At 31.3% G+C, this 18,479-nt stretch overlaps 7 protein-coding genes across 7 annotated transcripts; 4 read left to right on the top strand and 3 right to left on the bottom strand.

Moving 5' to 3' along the window:
• The first annotated feature begins 302 nt into the window (after positions 1-302).
• On the top strand, positions 303-1,357 carry BX663DRAFT_55208 (RecF/RecN/SMC). The gene is made up of 7 exons (XM_051531334.1): positions 303-428; positions 481-556; positions 634-672; positions 738-805; positions 869-940; positions 1,009-1,088; positions 1,164-1,357. The coding sequence occupies exons 1-7, from the start codon at positions 414-416 to the stop codon at positions 1,237-1,239; spliced, it is 426 nt and encodes a 141-aa protein (XP_051382901.1). The 5' UTR covers positions 303-413; the 3' UTR covers positions 1,240-1,357.
• Position 1,358: 1 nt separating this feature from the next.
• On the top strand, positions 1,359-4,722 carry BX663DRAFT_55209 (uncharacterized protein). Its single transcript, XM_051531335.1, has 6 exons — positions 1,359-2,517; positions 2,585-3,365; positions 3,440-3,694; positions 3,749-4,069; positions 4,138-4,356; positions 4,421-4,722. The coding sequence occupies exons 1-6, from the start codon at positions 1,766-1,768 to the stop codon at positions 4,634-4,636; spliced, it is 2,544 nt and encodes an 847-aa protein (XP_051382900.1). The 5' UTR covers positions 1,359-1,765; the 3' UTR covers positions 4,637-4,722.
• Positions 4,723-5,333: 611 nt separating this feature from the next.
• On the top strand, positions 5,334-8,372 carry BX663DRAFT_508833 (alginate lyase-domain-containing protein). Its single transcript, XM_051527547.1, has 3 exons — positions 5,334-6,082; positions 6,176-6,478; positions 6,562-8,372. The coding sequence occupies exons 1-3, from the start codon at positions 5,405-5,407 to the stop codon at positions 8,203-8,205; spliced, it is 2,625 nt and encodes an 874-aa protein (XP_051382899.1). The 5' UTR covers positions 5,334-5,404; the 3' UTR covers positions 8,206-8,372.
• A 1,859-nt stretch (positions 8,373-10,231) lies between these two features.
• BX663DRAFT_434704 (uncharacterized protein) lies at positions 10,232-10,483 on the bottom strand (the record flags this gene model as incomplete). Its single annotated transcript, XM_051523079.1, has 1 exon — positions 10,232-10,483. A coding segment is annotated over one exon (252 nt), but the record flags the coding sequence as incomplete, so codon positions are not given.
• Positions 10,484-14,019: 3,536 nt separating this feature from the next.
• Positions 14,020-14,816, top strand: BX663DRAFT_508827 (signal transduction histidine kinase). The gene is made up of 2 exons (XM_051527546.1): positions 14,020-14,487; positions 14,548-14,816. The coding sequence occupies exons 1-2, from the start codon at positions 14,366-14,368 to the stop codon at positions 14,807-14,809; spliced, it is 384 nt and encodes a 127-aa protein (XP_051382897.1). The 5' UTR covers positions 14,020-14,365; the 3' UTR covers positions 14,810-14,816.
• Positions 14,817-14,891: 75 nt separating this feature from the next.
• On the bottom strand, positions 14,892-16,083 carry BX663DRAFT_508824 (vesicle transport protein). Its single transcript, XM_051527545.1, has 5 exons — positions 15,940-16,083; positions 15,826-15,872; positions 15,694-15,754; positions 15,477-15,626; positions 14,892-15,405 (listed from the first exon to the last, which is right to left on the bottom strand). The coding sequence occupies exons 1-5, from the start codon at positions 16,057-16,059 to the stop codon at positions 14,953-14,955; spliced, it is 831 nt and encodes a 276-aa protein (XP_051382896.1). The 5' UTR covers positions 16,060-16,083; the 3' UTR covers positions 14,892-14,952.
• An 835-nt stretch (positions 16,084-16,918) lies between these two features.
• Positions 16,919-18,444, bottom strand: BX663DRAFT_551775 (pyridoxal phosphate-dependent transferase; the record flags this gene model as incomplete). Its single annotated transcript, XM_051531305.1, has 4 exons — positions 16,919-17,301; positions 17,383-18,247; positions 18,304-18,351; positions 18,406-18,444. The coding sequence occupies 4 exons, from the start codon at positions 18,442-18,444 to the stop codon at positions 16,919-16,921; spliced, it is 1,335 nt and encodes a 444-aa protein (XP_051382895.1).
• Positions 18,445-18,479: the final 35 nt, after the last annotated feature.

The raw sequence follows: 18,479 nt of genomic DNA, 5'->3' as shown, positions 1-18,479 counted from the left end.
TTCGTCTATTAAACAGGTATAGCATTTGATGGTCTTTAATTAAGCATGTTTACAATATACATGATAATTATTTCTTCGGAATATTATATTTAAATGATTATGTTTCCAAAGCAAATTTAATTTGTTGATTTGTAACATTCATACATTTGTGCAGCTATTCTATAGTTATTTTTACTATTATAATATTTTGGAAAATAATCATTTTTTTTAAAAAAAAAAGAGTCTACAATTATAATGCCATTTTTGGAGTCAAACCAAGGATTATTGCAATAATAGCCAATTAAATTCATTTTTTGTGTACCTTCAATATCCTTTTAAAAAAAAAATTCGCGTCTTCTAAAAAACATGTTATAACATTTCGCGCGGACTATAATCGCGTTCCTTTTTTCTTTAAAAACTGAACATTTAAATTAATGTACATTAAACAGGTACTAATTACTACCTTATTAATAACATCCTGAACTAACTTGACTAATATAGGTCATTATTCAAGGCTTTAAGTCTTATAAAGACCAAACTACCATTGATCCATTCAGTCCTAAACACAACGTCATTGGTATAGAATTATAAATAAATAATAACAACAATAAATAATCAACAAATCTTTTTTTTTTATACATGTATTTATATTAGTTGGTCGAAATGGTTCTGGTAAAAGTAATTTCTTTGCCGGTAGGTATAATCAACAACATATATATTACCACCCTCAAACTCAATGACTTTTTTTTTATATAAAGCTATTCGATTTGTACTTGGTGACGCTTATCAAAACTTGAGTAAAGAAGAAAGACAGTCCTTACTCCATGTAAAATCACTTATTAGTTATACTCTACCAATTAATGCTAATTTTTATACATTTTAACTCTAGGAAGGTGTTGGTGCTGCTACTATTTCTGCTTTTGTTGAAATCATCTTTGACAATTCAGACAATCGATTCCCTGTAAGCTTCCTTTTTTTTTTCTTTTGACCAATATTATATATAAATATATTGACTTATTCTATACATAGACAGGAAAAGATGAAGTTATTTTGCGCAGAAGTATTGGCTTAACCCTTGATGAATATTCATTAGACAGAAAAGCTATCACGTAAGAGTAATCTTCACTTCCATTATGTATATATTAACCTTATTTGTAGTAAATCTGATGTTATGAACTTGTTAGAGAGTGCAGGCTTTTCTCGTGCAAATCCTTATTACATCGTCCCTCAAGGTCGTATTACTTCTTTAACTACTGCTAAAGATGAGGATCGTCTTAAGCTTCTCAAAGAAATTGCTGGTACAAGAGTTTATGAACAAAAGAGAGCTGAGAGTACTAAGCTTATGCAAGAAACACGTAAGAACCATCACAACTATTTTATTTATTTATTCTTTTGAAAAAAATCCTAACTTCATTTACCTCCATTTTTTTTTTAATTAGAACTTAAACGAGCTAAAATAGAAGAAGTGCTAGCATATATTGAAGAACGACTAAATGAACTTGAAGCTGAAAAAACTGAACTCTCTGAATTTCAAGACCTTGATAAAGAGCGTCGATCAATTGAATATACTATTTATGCACGTGAGCAAGCCAGTGCCAATCGTCGACTTGATGACCTTGAAGAAGAACGACGACGACATATTAACACAAGTGAAAGTCTCCGTGAAAGTTATACCAAAAATGAGGAAACAGTGCAGCAACACAAAACCAAGTTACGTGATATTCAACAAACTATCCAACTTCATGAGTCAGAAAAGAAGGATTTACAAGATGAAAGAGAATCACTGATGAAAAGACGTGCTCAGCTCGAGTTAATGGTCAAGGATTTGGAGGATGCTCAGTTGTCTGATGAGCAGTTTCAGACATTAATGTCAGAACAGTTGGAGGCCTTAGAAAATGAGATTTCTCAAAAACAACAAGAGTTACTGTCGATTGAACCTCAATATCAACAGTTATCAGAACAGGGTCAGCAAATGAGGTTAGAAATGCGTACATTGCAGGCTGAACAACAACATTTGTATGCAAAACAGGCAAGATCATCCAAATTTTCGGGTAAGGAGGAGCGTGATACTTGGCTTACAACTCAAATTGCAGACATTACCAATAATTTGACTATCCGTCAATCCCAATTGACATCTCTTGAACAGGAAATTATGACATTACAACAAGATATTTTAGTCAAACAAAATCGTATGAGAGAAGTTAAGGAAAAGAATTATAGTCGTTATGAGGAACGTCAACAGTTATCAGATCGTGAAGCCGAATTAAAAGCAGAGCGTGATGAAGCAGTCGAAAAGCGTAAATCGTTATGGCGTGAAGAGGCTCGTATGGATTCGGTTATCCGTAATTGTCATGATGAAATACGTAAAGCTGAAAGAACATTAGCAGGGTCAATGGATAAGAATATTAGTATGGGATTAGCTGCCATTCATCGTATTGTAAGAGAATATGGCTTAACAGGTGTTTACGGCCCTGTCTTCGAGTTATTTGAGGTTGCGCCTGAACTGGAAACTGCTGTTGAAGTTGCTGTTGGAGCAAGGTAAAAAAAAACCATATTCAACTCAAATATTTTCTTTTATACTCATGTTGTTTTTTTTTATCAATAGCTTATTCCATGTTGTTGTAGACACAGATGATACTGCCACAAAACTATTAGAAATTATGAATAAGGAAAAAGCGGGTCGTATTACATTTATTCCTTTAAATCGTGTCAAATCACGTCAGGTAGAATACCCTCAAAAGGATGATTGTGTCTCACTCATTAGTCAACTTCAATTTGATCCACGCTACCAAGTAGCTTTTGAACAAGTTTTTGGGGGTATAATTTTATGTCGTACATTAGAAGTAGGCGCAAGCTATGCCAAGACATACCATTTGACAGTCGTTACTGCTGAAGGCAATCGAGTTGATGGCCGTGGTGCTATGACAGGTGGTTATATTGATCTCAAGCGATCACGCTTAGGCGCTGCAAAACGATTACGTACTTGGCAAGCTAAATTTGAGCAAGAGCAAGCTCGTAACCAGACAATCAAATCTGATATTGTTCAGTTAGACCAAAAAGTGACACATCTCATTAGTGAACTTCAAAAGTTGGCATCTCAGCGTAAGAAGATTGAATTACAGGATGACTCACAACAACTCGAAGCTAGATTGATAAAGGAAGAAAATTCACTTAAAACTCAATTGACATCCAAGACACGAGCATTGGAAAACGTACGTCTTCATGGACAATTATTGGAAAAGCAACTGGTTAGCTACCAAAATGAGTTGGCATCAGAGCCGACACAATTACTTTTACAGGAAGAGCAGGAGATCCTGGCTCGTAATAGTCGTTTAATTGAAGAGATGGGTCAGAAACTAACAGAGACTGCAGAACAAAGAAACGAAGTAATATAAGTCAAAGCTATTTTTTTTATCTAACATATGTTTTTTTTTATCTAACATACGGTTTTTTTTTGTAGATTGAAACCCGTATGAATAGATTAAAAGAAAGCTTAGAAAATGAGCTATTGCGTAAAAAGCAAGAGTTACTGAGCCGTAAAGATCGTGTCCTCACTCATGGTAGTTCGGGCGATCTGAACAGAAGAAAACATGAACTGAAGTTAGTAACAAAGAAATTAGTTCGTTTATCGAATCGTATTGGTGAATTAGATAATGAAATTGATCGATTACAAGAAGATGATATTAAAATCAATAGTGTTTTGGAACAAGCTATTGTAAAGTACTTGAATAATTTATAAAACTTTGGTAGACTAAAATTTTATTATTAGGAAATTCAAATGAGAATTACACAAGGAATGAGTCGTGAAGAAAAGAGACTTGAGGAAAATTTATTAAAACGTTCGTTATTAACACAAAAGAAGGAAGAATGTAATGCCAATATTCGTGATTTGGGTGTCTTACCTGACGAAGCATTTGAGAAATATAACACTTCTAAAATCGAAAAGTTATTGAAGAAGTTGCATAGAACAAATGAAAAACTGAAAAAATATGGACATGTAAATAAGAAGGCATTTGAACAATATGGACGATTTACAAAACAGCGTGATCAATTGACAAAACGTAAAGAAGAATTAGATAAATCTGGCGAGGTAAATAGATACATATAAATATGTTTTATAAATCGAAATACTGACAATATATATACATATATATACAGTCTATTAGTAATTTGATTGAGTCTTTAGATCGCCGTAAAAATGAAGCAATTGAACGTACATTTAATAATGTTGCAGGTAGTTTCTCCAAGATCTTTGAGTTACTTGTTCCTGCAGGTAAAGGTGAATTAGTGATGAAGTCAGATAGTCATCAAGATATGCAGTTAGATGGAGGAAATACGTCGTTTACTGTAGATCGATATACTGGAGTTTCAATTAAGGTTATATATATAAAAAAAAGTTTATATAAATCTATATCTAAATATAACTTGTATTATAATATAGGTATCCTTTAATAGCAAATCCGATGAAGGTATGATTATGCAACAACTTTCTGGTGGTCAAAAGTCACTTGTTGCTTTAGCGTTAATCTTTGCTATACAAAGATGTGACCCTGCACCTTTTTATCTCTTTGATGAAATTGATGCTAATTTAGATGCTCAATATCGAGCTGCTGTAGCAGGTAATTTAAATAGTACGCATTACATATATACATATTGACATTTTTATTTTTATTTTTTTTTTTTTTTTTAGATATGATCCACAAGTTATCAAATAACGCCCAATTTATTACTACCACATTCCGTCCTGAATTATTAGCTAACGCAGATAAATTTTATGGTGTGACATTCCAAGGCAAGGTATCTCGAGTTCACGCAATTACTAAAGAAAATGCTCTTGGATTCGTTGAGCAAGAACAACAACAATAAATTAATATTAATAAAGCAAGTAATTAACGTATTGTATTACCTTTTATGTGGCTTTACTTTTTTTTTTTTTTTTTTTTTTTTTTTCTTTTTTTTTACTGTTAAAAAGAAAAACTTTAATTTTAATAATAATTATAGTACATACATGCATATATTCATAAAAAAAAAAAAGGCCGACATATAAAGTTTGCTAAATTAGGCTTGCTTACTAGTCTTTTGTTTATATTATTGCTAATGTATAACAAAGAGCTTATGTAAAAAAAAAAAAAAAAGTATTATATTTGTAATATATTATAGACAATAAAGAAAAGCACTATATTAGTTTTTTTAATTGACTATTTCAACTAGTTCTCCGCTTTTTTTTTTCCGGTCTAGACTGAATTATACACTAAACTTTTTATATTTTTCTTTTTTATTTTTCTTTTTTATTTTTCTTTTTATTATTATTATTATTATTATTATTACTCCTCCCATTTGTTCCCAAAAAAAAAAAAAAAAAAAAAAAAAAAAATAGACTATATTCCTCCCTAAAATCTCCTTTTATTTCTTTATAGACCTAGTAATGTTACCACCTTTTTTAAAACATAATGTAACTCGGTCGTCTTCTTCCTCAAAACATCGAAAAAGCCACAGCCTTCTTCAACCAGATATGTTATCTCTCGAGTTAGGATCTACAACAAAAAAATACCATTATAACAAAGAAAAAAAACCTCCAAAAAGGTCTACTCAACGGCCGTGGCTAAAGGGGCTCATGGCCCTTTTATTTATTCTTTTTATCTTGACTTACATTCCGTTTTTCAGATTGGATGAAAACAATCAGTCGTCATCTAGTCGACAATCTAATCAAGCCAACCACATTGAACGAGATCAAATAATTCTTTATCGTATCATTGGTAATGACCTGCCTCCTCGTCATAAAGAAGGTCAAACATTGTCTAATTTGCAATTTATTTTGGATCATGAACCCGAGTTTCCAAATACCCGTAAGATATTCTTATTGAATCGTATTATTGATCCTGTCAATGAAGCAACCATCATTCGACTATTAGATAGTTATCATATGGATTATATCAGAGTACCTTTTGTCGCTTCGGAATATGAGCAGTTAGATTTTCAATTAGAAAAATTTCCTAATGCAGATTTCTTTCATTCGGATGATTACAGACGATTCTCAAAAGTATCGAAACTAAGAGCTCTAGATTATACGTATCATGTAAAGAATTTATATGCCATGAATAATGTAAGCTCATTCAAGAAATATAAATATTCTCTCTTTCTCTCTCTCTCTTTCTCTCCCTCTTCCCTTCAATAATCTGATGTTATATATTTATAGAATGGTGGACGTAATACGGCTATTGGACATGGTCGCAGTATAGCCAATGCAAAATGGATCATGCCCTTTGATGGGAACTGCTATCTTAGTAAAAATGCCTTTAAAGAAATTAAATCACAACTCGATAAATACGGAAAGGACACAAAGTATTTCGTCGTACCCATGACACGACTCTTGAATAATTCAGTCTTATTAAATGGTTTAGATGAACGACCCAAGACTCCTGAAGAGCCACAAATTATCTTTCGTTATGATGCTACAGAAGAATATAACTTGAATATGCGTTATGGACGACGAAGCAAGGTAATTGATTCGTTTTTTTTGTAAGAGTTTTCATTTCGATCTAATATATGAATATGTATATATATTCGTACATATTGAATTAGTTGGAGTTGTTATGGAGATTGGGTGCTTTAGAAAATAGACGATTAAACCGTCCTACTGTTCCCTGGGAGCCTATTGAGCGACCTTATAGTAAGGACAAAGGTAACTTTAAGAATATTGGTTGGGTTTTTCGTCTCTTCTCTGGTAATCCATCTCAAGAAGAGAATAAAAAGGAAGCATCATCCATACGTGCCTTTAATCGTTTGATGGCAATTCAGTCATCACTAGATAATTTAGATGAAAGTATAGCTCGGAAACATTTTCGACATGATCGACCCTTTATCTATAATGAAAAACCAATGCATCAACTACGTTACGATCATTGGACTAATAGTTATGAAATCAAGGATGCTGTTGACCATCTTCAGAGTAAAGCGGATGAAATTTTAAAATTAATTATACAACGTTTAATGCCTCTTTCATCTGTAACATCATCATCATCATCAGGTAGTAGTAGCGCTTCTTCTCATAGCAACTCAGAGATCAAGGATGAATTAGGTCTTATTGCAAAAAATGTGACTATTTTGACAATGGCCAACTATTTTACAGGAGAGGAAAAGTATGGTCGTGCAGCAGCTAATCTGATCCGAGTTCATTTCCTTAATGAATATGCTGTAGAAGACGATGATGAAGACGAATATAACACGGCTCGTCGTATACCAGATGATAGCCATCTACTCGACTTTCTCTCTGACCAAGGCTATTATTTTCCTAGCCTAAGTCGTGTCTCTCATGTAGTTCCAAAATATAGCAATCATAATCGAATTTTAAACACGTCCGATTTGACCAAAACAGATGTATCATCCTTATTGGACTCTATCCGTCTCCTACGCCAGCTGCAGCAACTCACACATAAGGAATACATTGATTTGCAAGCGATGATGGCGGAATTTCTAGAGTATTTAGTGACTTCACCCACTGGTATCCATTTAGCCCAGATGACGGATCATCGTGGAGTATTGTATGATTTGCAAGTGACAGCGATGGCGGCCTTTACGGATGATGTACGATTGTTCCTAAGGGTCGCTAATCGATGTCGTATGCGTATCGGGAAGCAATTCACGACGGAGGGTAAACAGCCTTACCAAGAGAGTTCGACAAGGGGACGTTTGTTATTAGCAACAACAACACCAAGCGTACAAACAGAATGGCGAGCCATGTTGCATTATGAGACACTCAACTTACAATATTGGGTGTTATTAGCACGGGGTATACAGAATTCAGGGATCGCAAAGGATATTTGGCACTACACGGCTGCAAATCAGGCACAGATTTCACATACAGTTGTATCTCATCTTAAACGGTATTCAGAGGCGTTACCTCAATTAGATCTGGATGATGCAGAATTCGTGAAATCCAGACTACGACCATTGGCTTACATGGCGCATGCAGCTTTTACTCATAGTTATTATGATGGGAAACTGATTGAGAACGTTGAAATTAGAGAGCGTACTGAAAAGGATAGATTATGGATGTTTCAACATGTCACTGATTTTGGAGAACGATGGGACTTTTCGGATCAAGAAGAAGAAGAAGAAGAGGACAATGATAATAAAGATGCGCATGATATTCTTAAACTGATTCAAGATGATAAAGTAAAAGGGCGATTGGGGATACCCCCTTTTTGGATGTTGACCTCTGTTTGAAGAAAAAGAAATGTATATAAATAAATAAATATAAATATTTATGTATAAGAGGAGAAAATTTACAATAAAAGGGAATAACTATACAACATTATTTATGATATGATATACACATTAAATTTATATAGTTAAAGGTTATTTTATCAATAAATATAATATTATGTCATTTATTTATCTTTGATGAAGAAGCTTTATTTACTAACTTCAAAATGTGTCTATAAATGTATACTTTCTCAACTCTAAATAGTATGGTATTGCATTCATGCACTTGAATTATACCTGCTAATATCATACTTATTTATTATGTAATTAGCTACAAATAAAAAGCTTTTTTTTTGACGAGTATAAACACTAGAAAGATTGTCCGAGCATAAAGATGCTTTTTACTTGATTCTGTATAACAATTCTGATTTTATTAGTTATTTACCTTTCTTCCCTCCTTCCTCCAAAAGGAAAAAAAAAAAAAAAAAAAAAAAAAAACGTCAAGACTTTGTAGCCGGTATAATACGGATGCATTGAAGAGCAGCAAACAAGTCCGCAAAAAAAATATATTTATACAGTGTTTGCCAAAATGATGTCGCACTAAAGAAATTTCGATTGTCGCACATTGCGAAAAAATAATGACGCATCAAAAAAAATAAAGAGTGTCGCACTTTAAAAATAAAAAGTGTCGCATAACCATTAGAAAAAAGATGTCGTATTCATATAAAATGCAAAGTGTTCACATTCTAAAGCAGATTTTGAAAAAAGGAAAGATGTGCTGAGGATTCATTGATATATATTTTTGATATTAATAGGCATCTATCTATCACATTATCATAACATATTTTCTTGCATGTTCTTGCTCACCTTGGATTAATCACCTTGAGCAGCACATGGCAAGATTAATAATAGAAAGAAACGGTGACGGTACTGGGTTTCCCACAGTTATTGGGACTGGATTTGAAAATTATTAGGACAAGGTTTTATAATTATTGGCACTAACTTTGAATTACTTTTGGGATAGTTTTTTTGCCCCTCTCATCATGACATTTTAAGGACTTTAAATAAAATTAATTTTGGGACTTCTTTTTTTTTTGGCGGATTATACGGAGTATAAAAGATACCGAAGGAAAAAAAAAAAATCTCTTTTTCTTCTTTGCTGCGGAAGAGGACTTTTACACAGTGCGTTATTTTACTACGGGGTAACGTCCGTATTAGGCCAGACGGCCGCAGTCTGAGCATGATAATGTGGTCTTGAAGTTTTCTTGCAAAAGTGGATTGATACAGGTTGTTCACACCCCTGTATATGAGTTCAAGTGGCTTACCACAGTTGCTTTTACAATACGTTGAATGACGAATACCACCCAACATCTTTTTGTTGGTAGAGATCTGGGGGCTATTTTTTTTTGGAGTCAGATGAACTTCCACCTTCTCGTGGTTGACTCTGTTAATCAAAGTACTTGGTATTACTTTGAGAACTAGGAGAAGTTCAATTTTTTTAGTTTAAATAAATTATATGTACTTTATTATTTTTCGTTTGATAAATTATATTCTTGTTCAACTTTTAATGCCAATGTTTTGTTTCTGTTTTTAATGGCACCAGCAAGTGTGTTTTCATAAATGTACAATATGTCTTTTTTTTAATTGTACATGATCATATTCACTGATTACGAGCTGATCCTTGCTATTTAGCTCCGTAATATATTTCTTTACTAGTTTGCCTGATGCTGTTAGTTTGGTAACAGAATTTTTAAATCTGGAATCTACTTCAGCAATTTCTTCCTGAGGTAGAATTTTATACGTAAAAGCTCTTAACAACAAAGAAGCTCCTCTTTGTACGATATTTTCTACAAGAAATGAAAGTAGATGATGGGGGAGAATATATCCTTTTGACTTAAACTTCTTGCTAAAGAATATCCATTATCTTGCAGAATGTGTCTTGATTTAAAAGTCTTACATCTTTTGTGAATGCTTTTGCTGTTGTTGGTATAAATACCTCTTTTGAGGCAACAGTATTATATGTATCTGTGATTGATGTTGGTAATTTTCAAATCGAGGACCCAAAAAACGCGGTGATGGTGTGGCCTTCAATAGGACCATAAAAGCCGGATGTGGCAAGCAATTCAACTTTACTGAATCGGATAGTCAACTCAAAAAATTCTAGTCCAAACCTTGTCTTTTTACGGATATAAGATACAGCTTCGTTTTGAGCATTCACCCGAGATGAATCGGCACAATCATCAACAGATTGAGAATGAATGAATGTATAGAAACTTGTACAAAAGAACCAGTAACCATCTTGTTACGATTGTAGTCGTATTTACAACTAAGTTAATAGTGTTTTGAGTACAAAGATAAGGAAAGAGAAAAAAGAAAAGACTGTTGTGATTGTAGTAGCCTTTATAATTAAGTTAATAGAAATAAACCATCATTTATTACGTAATAAAGAGGTTATTCAAATTAAACTAATATATCGCGCTTCACAGCACAATATTCATTCTATTCTCAGTTTTGATAATAGTCATTGTTTGAGTATTCGAGCATTAAAAATAATTACATACATTATATTATGTAATAATAATAATTCAATAGGATTATGACTGTTATATTCAATTACATAATTATTTATAAGTCATACATATTATATATAGATAGCTATAAAGATAAATATTGTTATGTAATAATATCTTATAGGATAATAATAATAGTAGCATATAAATAATTGGTATTGTTATAGCTGACATATTCACTGTGAATTAATATTGACGCGTCGCTTACCCCAGAAATAATAATTTAATATTTTTAGTAACAGCGACAGCTCAGGCAGAAAAGAATAAAAATAGATCTTATTGTAGGCAGAATTATTCGGAGAAAATATTTATGACTAATGCTTTATTATAGCAATATTTGCTTATCCAAATCATAGTTCTATTAATATCACTTACCTTGCAAAAACATATAAATAACCCTTTACATTTTCACATAATTTTTCCTTGTACAATTTTTGTATTTTTTTCTTAATAAAAAACTACACGAAGTTTTCACAGACTTGTCTTTTGTCTTTTCCTCTTTCTTTAACTTTTTGCTATCAAAACAAAGACAAGTCTGTGAAAACTTTGTATAGTTTTATTGAAGGAAAAATAATCCAAAATTGTACAAGAAGAAAATAATATGGAAAAATGACGAAGGCTATTTATATGTTTTTTGTAAGATAAGGGATATTAATAGGAGTGTGATTTAGATAAATAAATACTGCTATAATAAAGCCTTTATGCACAAATATGCACAAATATGCACAAATATGCACAAATTTTGTCTCCGAATAACTCTGCATGCAGTATGCAGATTTCTGCCTGAGCTGTTGCTGAAATTAAAAATATACACGATTATTGTCTTTGGGATAAGCAACGCGTTAATATTAATTTACAGTGTATCTTCCCTCTATAACAATATACAACGTTATGGATGTATATATAATATGTACGACTTGTATCAATAATCGTAATTCAATATAACAATCATAATCCTATTAAATTATTATTATTACATAATATAATGTATATAATTATTTTGAATGCTCGAATACTCAAACAATGACTATTATCAAAACTGAGAGTAGAATGAATATTATGCTGTGAAGCGCAATATATTAGTTTTATTTGAACAACCTCTTTATTATGTAATAAATGATGGTTTATTTCTATTAACTTAATTATAAAGGCTACTACAATCACAACAATGACTATTATTATTATTAAAACTGGGTATAGAATGAATATTATGCTGTGAAGTACAATACACTAGTATTATTCGAATAAACTCTTTATTATTTACATAAATGATAGTTTATTTCTATTAACTTAGTTGTAAATACGACTACAATCATAACAATCTTCAAGGGTTTTATTTGGTAATGGATAATGCCCCTATCCATGGACCTAGAGGCAAAAAAGTTCAAGAGTATATTGTTGGCAGATGTTATAAATGTGTTTACTTGCTACCTTACTCGCCATTTTTAAACCGTATTGAAGAATTTTGGTCAAAAGTCAAATCAGGTATTAAAAGAACCCCCATTGACAGGAAGGATACTCTTACAACTAGAATTTTAGAACCATGCTCTAGCTCTAAAGTGACACTAAAAGATTGCAAAGGGTGGATAAGGCATTCTGTCTCTTTCTTTCCACGCCGTTTGGCAAAAGAACAGATGTTGTAAATCCAATAAAATATTTTCCTAAAAACTTATAAAATTTTGTCCCAATAACTGTGGGTTATGCGACACTTTTTATTTTTAAAGTGCGACACTGTTTACTTAAAATGCGACATCATTTTGGCAAACACTGTATACACATGTAGTACATTTTGGAAGAATGGTGATGGTATTAACAACACAGCTGTTAATAACAAGATGAAGGCTATTATATTTATTGATCTGGAATGACAATATTAATTATCAACAAGTCTTAAATAATAATAGTAACAACAACAAGTCTCATTTAGTCATTTTATCCACAATTACCATCATCTGGAAAAAAGAAAAAAAAAAAAGTCTAAAATACTATTGTATCCAGATGCCCTCATAATATTTATTTCATCTGGCCTAAAATATGCACAACTTTCTACAATAAGCTCTCTCCTATTAAAAAATCCTGTTTCTAAGTTGTTGCTGCAGTAATTATTTAACAACCGAAGCTAGTACATCATTCACTTTCTTGTTATAATTCTCTTTCTTTTTTTTTTTTTTTTCTTTCTATCTTGTGTCTCTTACAACACAACAAGAAAGAGCCTTTTTTATATATATATATATATATAAATATTGAACTAGTCTGGGCAATCTTGTATCATTGTTGTTGTAACGGTGCTTGTAAAGGATATCCAGATCATACCATTCAATTATTTCTATCCAATCAAATTGAATTATTATTATTATTATTATTATTATCCAAAAAAAAAAATCTTAAGTACACCTTGAATAAATAGTAATGATCATTATAAATAATGTTATATCTATCTTTTCATTAAATCTGTAAAGCTAAATAAATACATACATACATACACACACACATATATATATATACATACATGTTTATATTCTTTTTGAATTCTCTTTTTTTTTTTTGTCTTCGGCTTAATGAAATGGTTCCAACAAAAGAATCAATATTTCACTTGCACAAAAATCGTAAGCACAAGTACAAGCGCGGGGAAGAAAAGTTTAATTTTCTCTTAAATGTAGAATATGACACAATTTGTGTAACCTCATTTTATTTATTTATTTATTTATTCTTTTTAGTTTGTTTACAAAGATCAAGTTAATGTATTTTTTTTAATATTACAAGAAAAAAAAAAAGAAAAAGACTTTAAAGCTTAAAATGGAGAATAAAAAGAAGAATAAAAAAAAAAAAAAAAGAAGAAATGATTAAAAAAAAAAAAAAGGAAAAATGATAGAGACACGTTGTGTACAAAATAAAAAAAAAAAAATTCAAGCCCAATAATTAGATAATCAATAAACATTAAAAGAAGAAGAAAAAGAATACTTTCGATGAAATAAAAAGAATAAGAATACAGAAAATAGAAAACATGTATGTACTTGTTATAATGAAATAAATATAAATTTTTTTTTGTATAACATAATTATGTATAAGAAAAGGAGAAAGGGAAAAAGAAAAAAAAAAAAAAAGAAGGAACTAGGGTGTTTAAGAGTACATTTCGTATTCTAGTTGTTAATGACGTATAAGCTAGTCGATCATTATACTACAAAAAAAAAAAAAATTTTTTTATTACCTTTTTTTTTTTTTTTTTTTTTTTCTTCTTCTTCTTCTTCTTCTTTTTCCTTTCCTTTTTCTTTTCCTTTTCCTTTTCTCTCTTTTTTTTTTTCCTTCTTTTTCTTTTACATAAAATTTATAGTTCTAATATAATGACAAGTCGCGAAAATTCCCCTGATATAACTACATCTAAAGAAGCAGAGAAGGAATTAAAGGTTTCTATATTTATGAAATGTTGTATGTATTATAGGTACTGACAAAAGTATTAAAAGTCTGCTAGTAATATATCATCATCAACAACAACAACTACGACTACCACTACTACTACTACAGCATCATCATCATCACCTGATTTGACACATACAGACTTGGGAAATATAGAGGATAATGATAAAGTTGTAAATCCTGATGATCTTATTGATATGAATACATTTGAACAATTATTGGATATGGACGATGAAGATGACCATGAATTTTCATATAGTATTGTGAATAATTATTTTGAACAAGCAGAGGGAACATTTAAAGATATGGATGAAGCATTGTAAATAAAACTTGATAAATAAATAGACTTGTAAATATTAAACTTTATTTATTTATTTAGAGAAAAGAAGAATTTGAAAGAATTGTCTAGATTGGGTCATTTTTTAAAAGGTAGTTCAGCTGCTATAGGCTTAAAAAAAGTAAAGGCAACATGCGAAAAGATTCAAAATATTGGTAACTGTCAAGATGAAGAAGGTGCAGGTGCGATTGATGAAGAAGAAGCTTTAAAACGCATTACTCCTTTATTACCACAAGTTAAAATTGAATATTCAGAAGCTGAAGAATATTTAAAGAACTTTTATGAAGATCAAGATTCACGATAAATAACACTTTTTTTTCTTTTTTTTTTTTTTTTTTTTTTTCTTTTAAGATTTGTTGTAATCCCTATTTTGCATAAAGCTCTGGTTTATTTTTTTTTTTTTATTTTTTATTTTTTTTATTTATTCATTTTTATTTTTTTTATTCTTTAAGAGGCTTTTGGTAAGAATCGAATTGTAAAAAAGACAAGTATAAACATAATACAAACAAATAAAACAACTCCCAAAGTCATAAAACTGGTGCTCCAGGACTTGGAATAATGTACATCTAATCTTTCTTTTTCGGTTCTCATTCTATCTAAATTATTTTCTACTGCTCTTGAAGCTTCTCTTAAAATTTCATCATCCTTTGAAAGTCTTTCTCCAAACGCTTGACTATTTAATTTTAATTGTTCTGCCATCTTACTTAAATCTGTTGTTAATTCATCATGAATCTGTCGATGATGTTGTAAAACATGTTCAATATTGGCTGTTGTCTCCATCTCTGCATTCTTTTCTTTATGTGTATTTCTTAATCGTAATTCATTATTAGCTTGTTCTTTTTCTTTTATTACAGATGTAGGACTATCTTGTTCCTTCATCCCTTCTTGTTCCAACAAGTTCTATATAAAACATAAAAATACTAATCGTACCTAAAACAAAAAAAAAAATTGTATTGAAATGATAATCTTACCTTCTTCTCTTCCACTTTTTCTAATGTCTCTTGTTGTTGCTTCAAATCTATTAACCATTCAGGATCGGGCCTTTCATATTGTTTTAATTCTTCTAAATGTTTCTTTTTCACTAATCGTGCTTCTATTGTTCCTTTTTCCACGTCCATATGCTAAAATTGAACATTAAATAATTAATATCCACTTCTTTATATACATATTGGATATAAACTCCTTTACCATTGTATGTTCACTAACTGCTGTATTTAAATGTTTCATTCTATCCGTTAATGACTTTATACTAAATAATTGAGAGGGTTAGAAATAAATGGATAAAAACAACACCAACACTCAATGTCCGTTAATACATACTGAGAAGGCTGTATTTTCTTTTCAAGTGTTGTAAGATGTTTTACATACTAAAAGACATATAAAGTTAAAATCAAAAAATGGATGCATTCCATATTACACTTCATTCTATTTTACTGTAGCCAATTTCCTCTTCTCGGAAGGATCCCAAACATCAATGGGTTGCTGCTTTAATTTATGTTCACAACTTAATAAAAGGCGATAAAAGTTAATTTCTTCTATTGTATCTCGAACCATTTTTTTTTTTTTAGAATAGAAAACGAAAAGCAACAAAAGCAAGAAAAAAAAAATAGCGGGTATATATTTACATTTACATTTGCATTTTTTATTTGGCACAGTTAATTAAAAAAAAATTATACATTTTTGGAAAATTTCAAATTTTAGAGATCTAGGTGCACGAAAATATCATGAATTTGTAGGAATTTGTATTTTTTTTTTCTTTTTAAGGGACATCGATAGAATTTATAAAATGATGATGACCAATCATTTCAACAACTAAACTGCATCCACATTTTAGCAAGCACGTCTGAAGGGTATTTTGGCGTTTTTTGTTTGCCCTTGATTGCCCTCAATTTGAATTCCGATTGCCCTCACTTTGAATTTTGATTGCCCTCAAGTTGTGAAATAACTATTCTCTCGTAGCAAAACTCGAACATACTAGTAAGTTAAAGATGCCAATGTAAAAATAGACAGCACCCCTCTTTTTTTTTTCACGCATTTTATATTTGTTTGCCCCGATCGGTACAACTTGCAAATCCTGTAAAACTGAGGCTATTGACTTGCATCGAAATAAAAGTGAGTTGTGCAGAAACTGCAGTAGAAACGGAAAAAGGAAACTCAGGCAAGGAGAGCCGTTTACATTCGCAATTGGAGCTGATCGAGCCATTAATGGCTGTTTTAAATGCAAAAAGATACGGAAACAGAGAATCGATAAAGACAAGTCTGTGAAAACAACTCTGCATAGTTTATTAAGAAGAAGAAGAAGAAGAAGAAAAAAATAATATGGACGAGTGCTATTTATATGTTTTTTTTTCTTAAATGTACAAAAAAAGGTATACAAACCAGCTGCTGTGTATTTATTTATTTATTTATTTATTTATTTTAAAGTTGCAGCAAATTCATCAACGGCGCCTGCTAATTTATTTACACCTTCTAATGCTTCTTCCTTTGAGATAGTTAAAGGAGGGATGATACGCACGGTTTGACATCCAGCTGTAACAATCAAAAGACCCCTTTCGCGAGCCATTTTGATAAGAGGTGTAGGATCATGTTGAAATTCAACACCCAACATAAGTCCCTTACCTCTTACTTCCTTGATTAAATTAGGATACTTGGATTGTAATTGTTTTAAAAGGAAAGCTAAATACTCTCCTTTTTCATTGACAGATGCAATAAATTCTGGTGTTGTAATACGTTTCAAGACATTCAATGCAACTGCTGAAGACAAAGGATTACCACCAAATGTAGTACCATGATCACCTATAACAAAATAAATAAATAAATAAATGAATAAATACACTACTACTCTATCCTTTTCATACATGTATATATATAACTTACCTAATTTAATCAAATTGCCTACTTTCTCTGATGTCAAGATAGCACCAATAGGTACACCATTAGCTAATGGTTTCGCCATTGTCAAGATATCAGGTGTACAGCCTTCAAGATCAACATGTTGATGAGCCCATAACTTGCCAGTACGAGAGAGACCACATTGAATTTCATCAAAGATAAGTAAACTATTTGTTTTGTTACACTGATCACGAATTGCTTTTAAAAATTCGGGAGCAGCAGGATGTACGCCACCTTCTCCTTGAACAGGTTCCAGAATAACACCACATGTCTTGTCTGTGATCATCTCAAGAGCTCTCTCTGTATCATTATAAGGACATGTCACAACACCTGGTAAAAGGGGTTCAAATACCTTTTGGTATTTTGGATTAGGAGTCACTGAAAGAGCACCCAAGGAACGACCATGGAAAGCATGTGTAAAACAGACAATTTGATATTTATCAGAGGATTGCTGGTGACCCCATTTACGAGCAAACTTAAGCGCACCTTCATTCGCTTCAGTACCTGAGTTAGCCAAGAATAATTTCTTGGCCCAACCTCCAGTAGTTTCAACAATCAATTTAGCGAGTTCGCCAGCATTTGTATTATAATAAAGATTACTCGTATGAACCAAAGTACGAGCTTGATCATAAAGAACTTGCGCCACTTCAGGATCAGAATGGCCTAGAGCATTTACAGCGATACCTGCTGTAAAATCTAAATAAGGACGATCATTTGTATCAAACAGGTAAGATCCCTGACCACGTTTCATAATAATGCTTGGACGAGCGTAAGTATTAACGGTATATTTGCTATATTCTTCAACTTGATCAAGGGTTGATTGTGGTATTTTATCATCTGGATGAGTTAACTAGTCAATTCAAAGTTATTAAAAAAAAAAAAGTTGGAAAGAAGAGTCAAACTTACTTGTTTTACAGGTTGAATTAAATTACTCGATACAGCATAAGAACGTTTCTATATTTAATGTGTGAGAAAAAAAAAACCCTGAATTGACTTTATTTTCTTTACCAAAATTTGAAATTGACCGAGTCTAGTTAAATACGACATCTTATTTAGACTAAAATACATTTCTAAGACACTTC

Source organism: Cokeromyces recurvatus (assembly GCF_025118155.1).
Source record: "Cokeromyces recurvatus strain NRRL 2243 chromosome Unknown BX663scaffold_12, whole genome shotgun sequence".
Lineage (NCBI taxonomy): Eukaryota > Fungi > Mucoromycota > Mucoromycetes > Mucorales > Mucoraceae > Cokeromyces > Cokeromyces recurvatus.
The sequence above is the reverse complement of the archived record's forward strand: the minus strand, read 5'-3'. Positions and strand labels throughout refer to the sequence as shown.

Coding starts and splice junctions, on each gene's coding strand:
- BX663DRAFT_55208 (XM_051531334.1), top strand. Junction 557..633: donor TCCTAAACACAACGTCATTG/GTATAGAATTAT, acceptor TATTTATATTAG/TTGGTCGAAATGGTTCTGGT. Junction 806..868: donor AAAGACAGTCCTTACTCCAT/GTAAAATCACTT, acceptor TTTTAACTCTAG/GAAGGTGTTGGTGCTGCTAC.
- BX663DRAFT_508827 (XM_051527546.1), top strand. CDS start 14,366: ATGAATACATTTGAACAATTATTGGATATGGACGATGAAGATGACCAT. Junction 14,488..14,547: donor AAAGATATGGATGAAGCATT/GTAAATAAAACT, acceptor TTATTTATTTAG/AGAAAAGAAGAATTTGAAAG.
- BX663DRAFT_508833 (XM_051527547.1), top strand. CDS start 5,405: ATGTTACCACCTTTTTTAAAACATAATGTAACTCGGTCGTCTTCTTCC. Junction 6,083..6,175: donor ATTTATATGCCATGAATAAT/GTAAGCTCATTC, acceptor ATATATTTATAG/AATGGTGGACGTAATACGGC. Junction 6,479..6,561: donor GTTATGGACGACGAAGCAAG/GTAATTGATTCG, acceptor ATATTGAATTAG/TTGGAGTTGTTATGGAGATT.
- BX663DRAFT_55209 (XM_051531335.1), top strand. CDS start 1,766: ATGAAAAGACGTGCTCAGCTCGAGTTAATGGTCAAGGATTTGGAGGAT. Junction 3,366..3,439: donor CTGCAGAACAAAGAAACGAA/GTAATATAAGTC, acceptor TTTTTTTTGTAG/ATTGAAACCCGTATGAATAG. Junction 4,070..4,137: donor AATTAGATAAATCTGGCGAG/GTAAATAGATAC, acceptor ATATATATACAG/TCTATTAGTAATTTGATTGA.
- BX663DRAFT_508824 (XM_051527545.1), bottom strand. CDS start 16,059: ATGGTTCGAGATACAATAGAAGAAATTAACTTTTATCGCCTTTTATTA. Junction 15,873..15,939: donor AGAAGAGGAAATTGGCTACA/GTAAAATAGAAT, acceptor TATGTCTTTTAG/TATGTAAAACATCTTACAAC. Junction 15,755..15,825: donor AAGAAAATACAGCCTTCTCA/GTATGTATTAAC, acceptor TCAATTATTTAG/TATAAAGTCATTAACGGATA.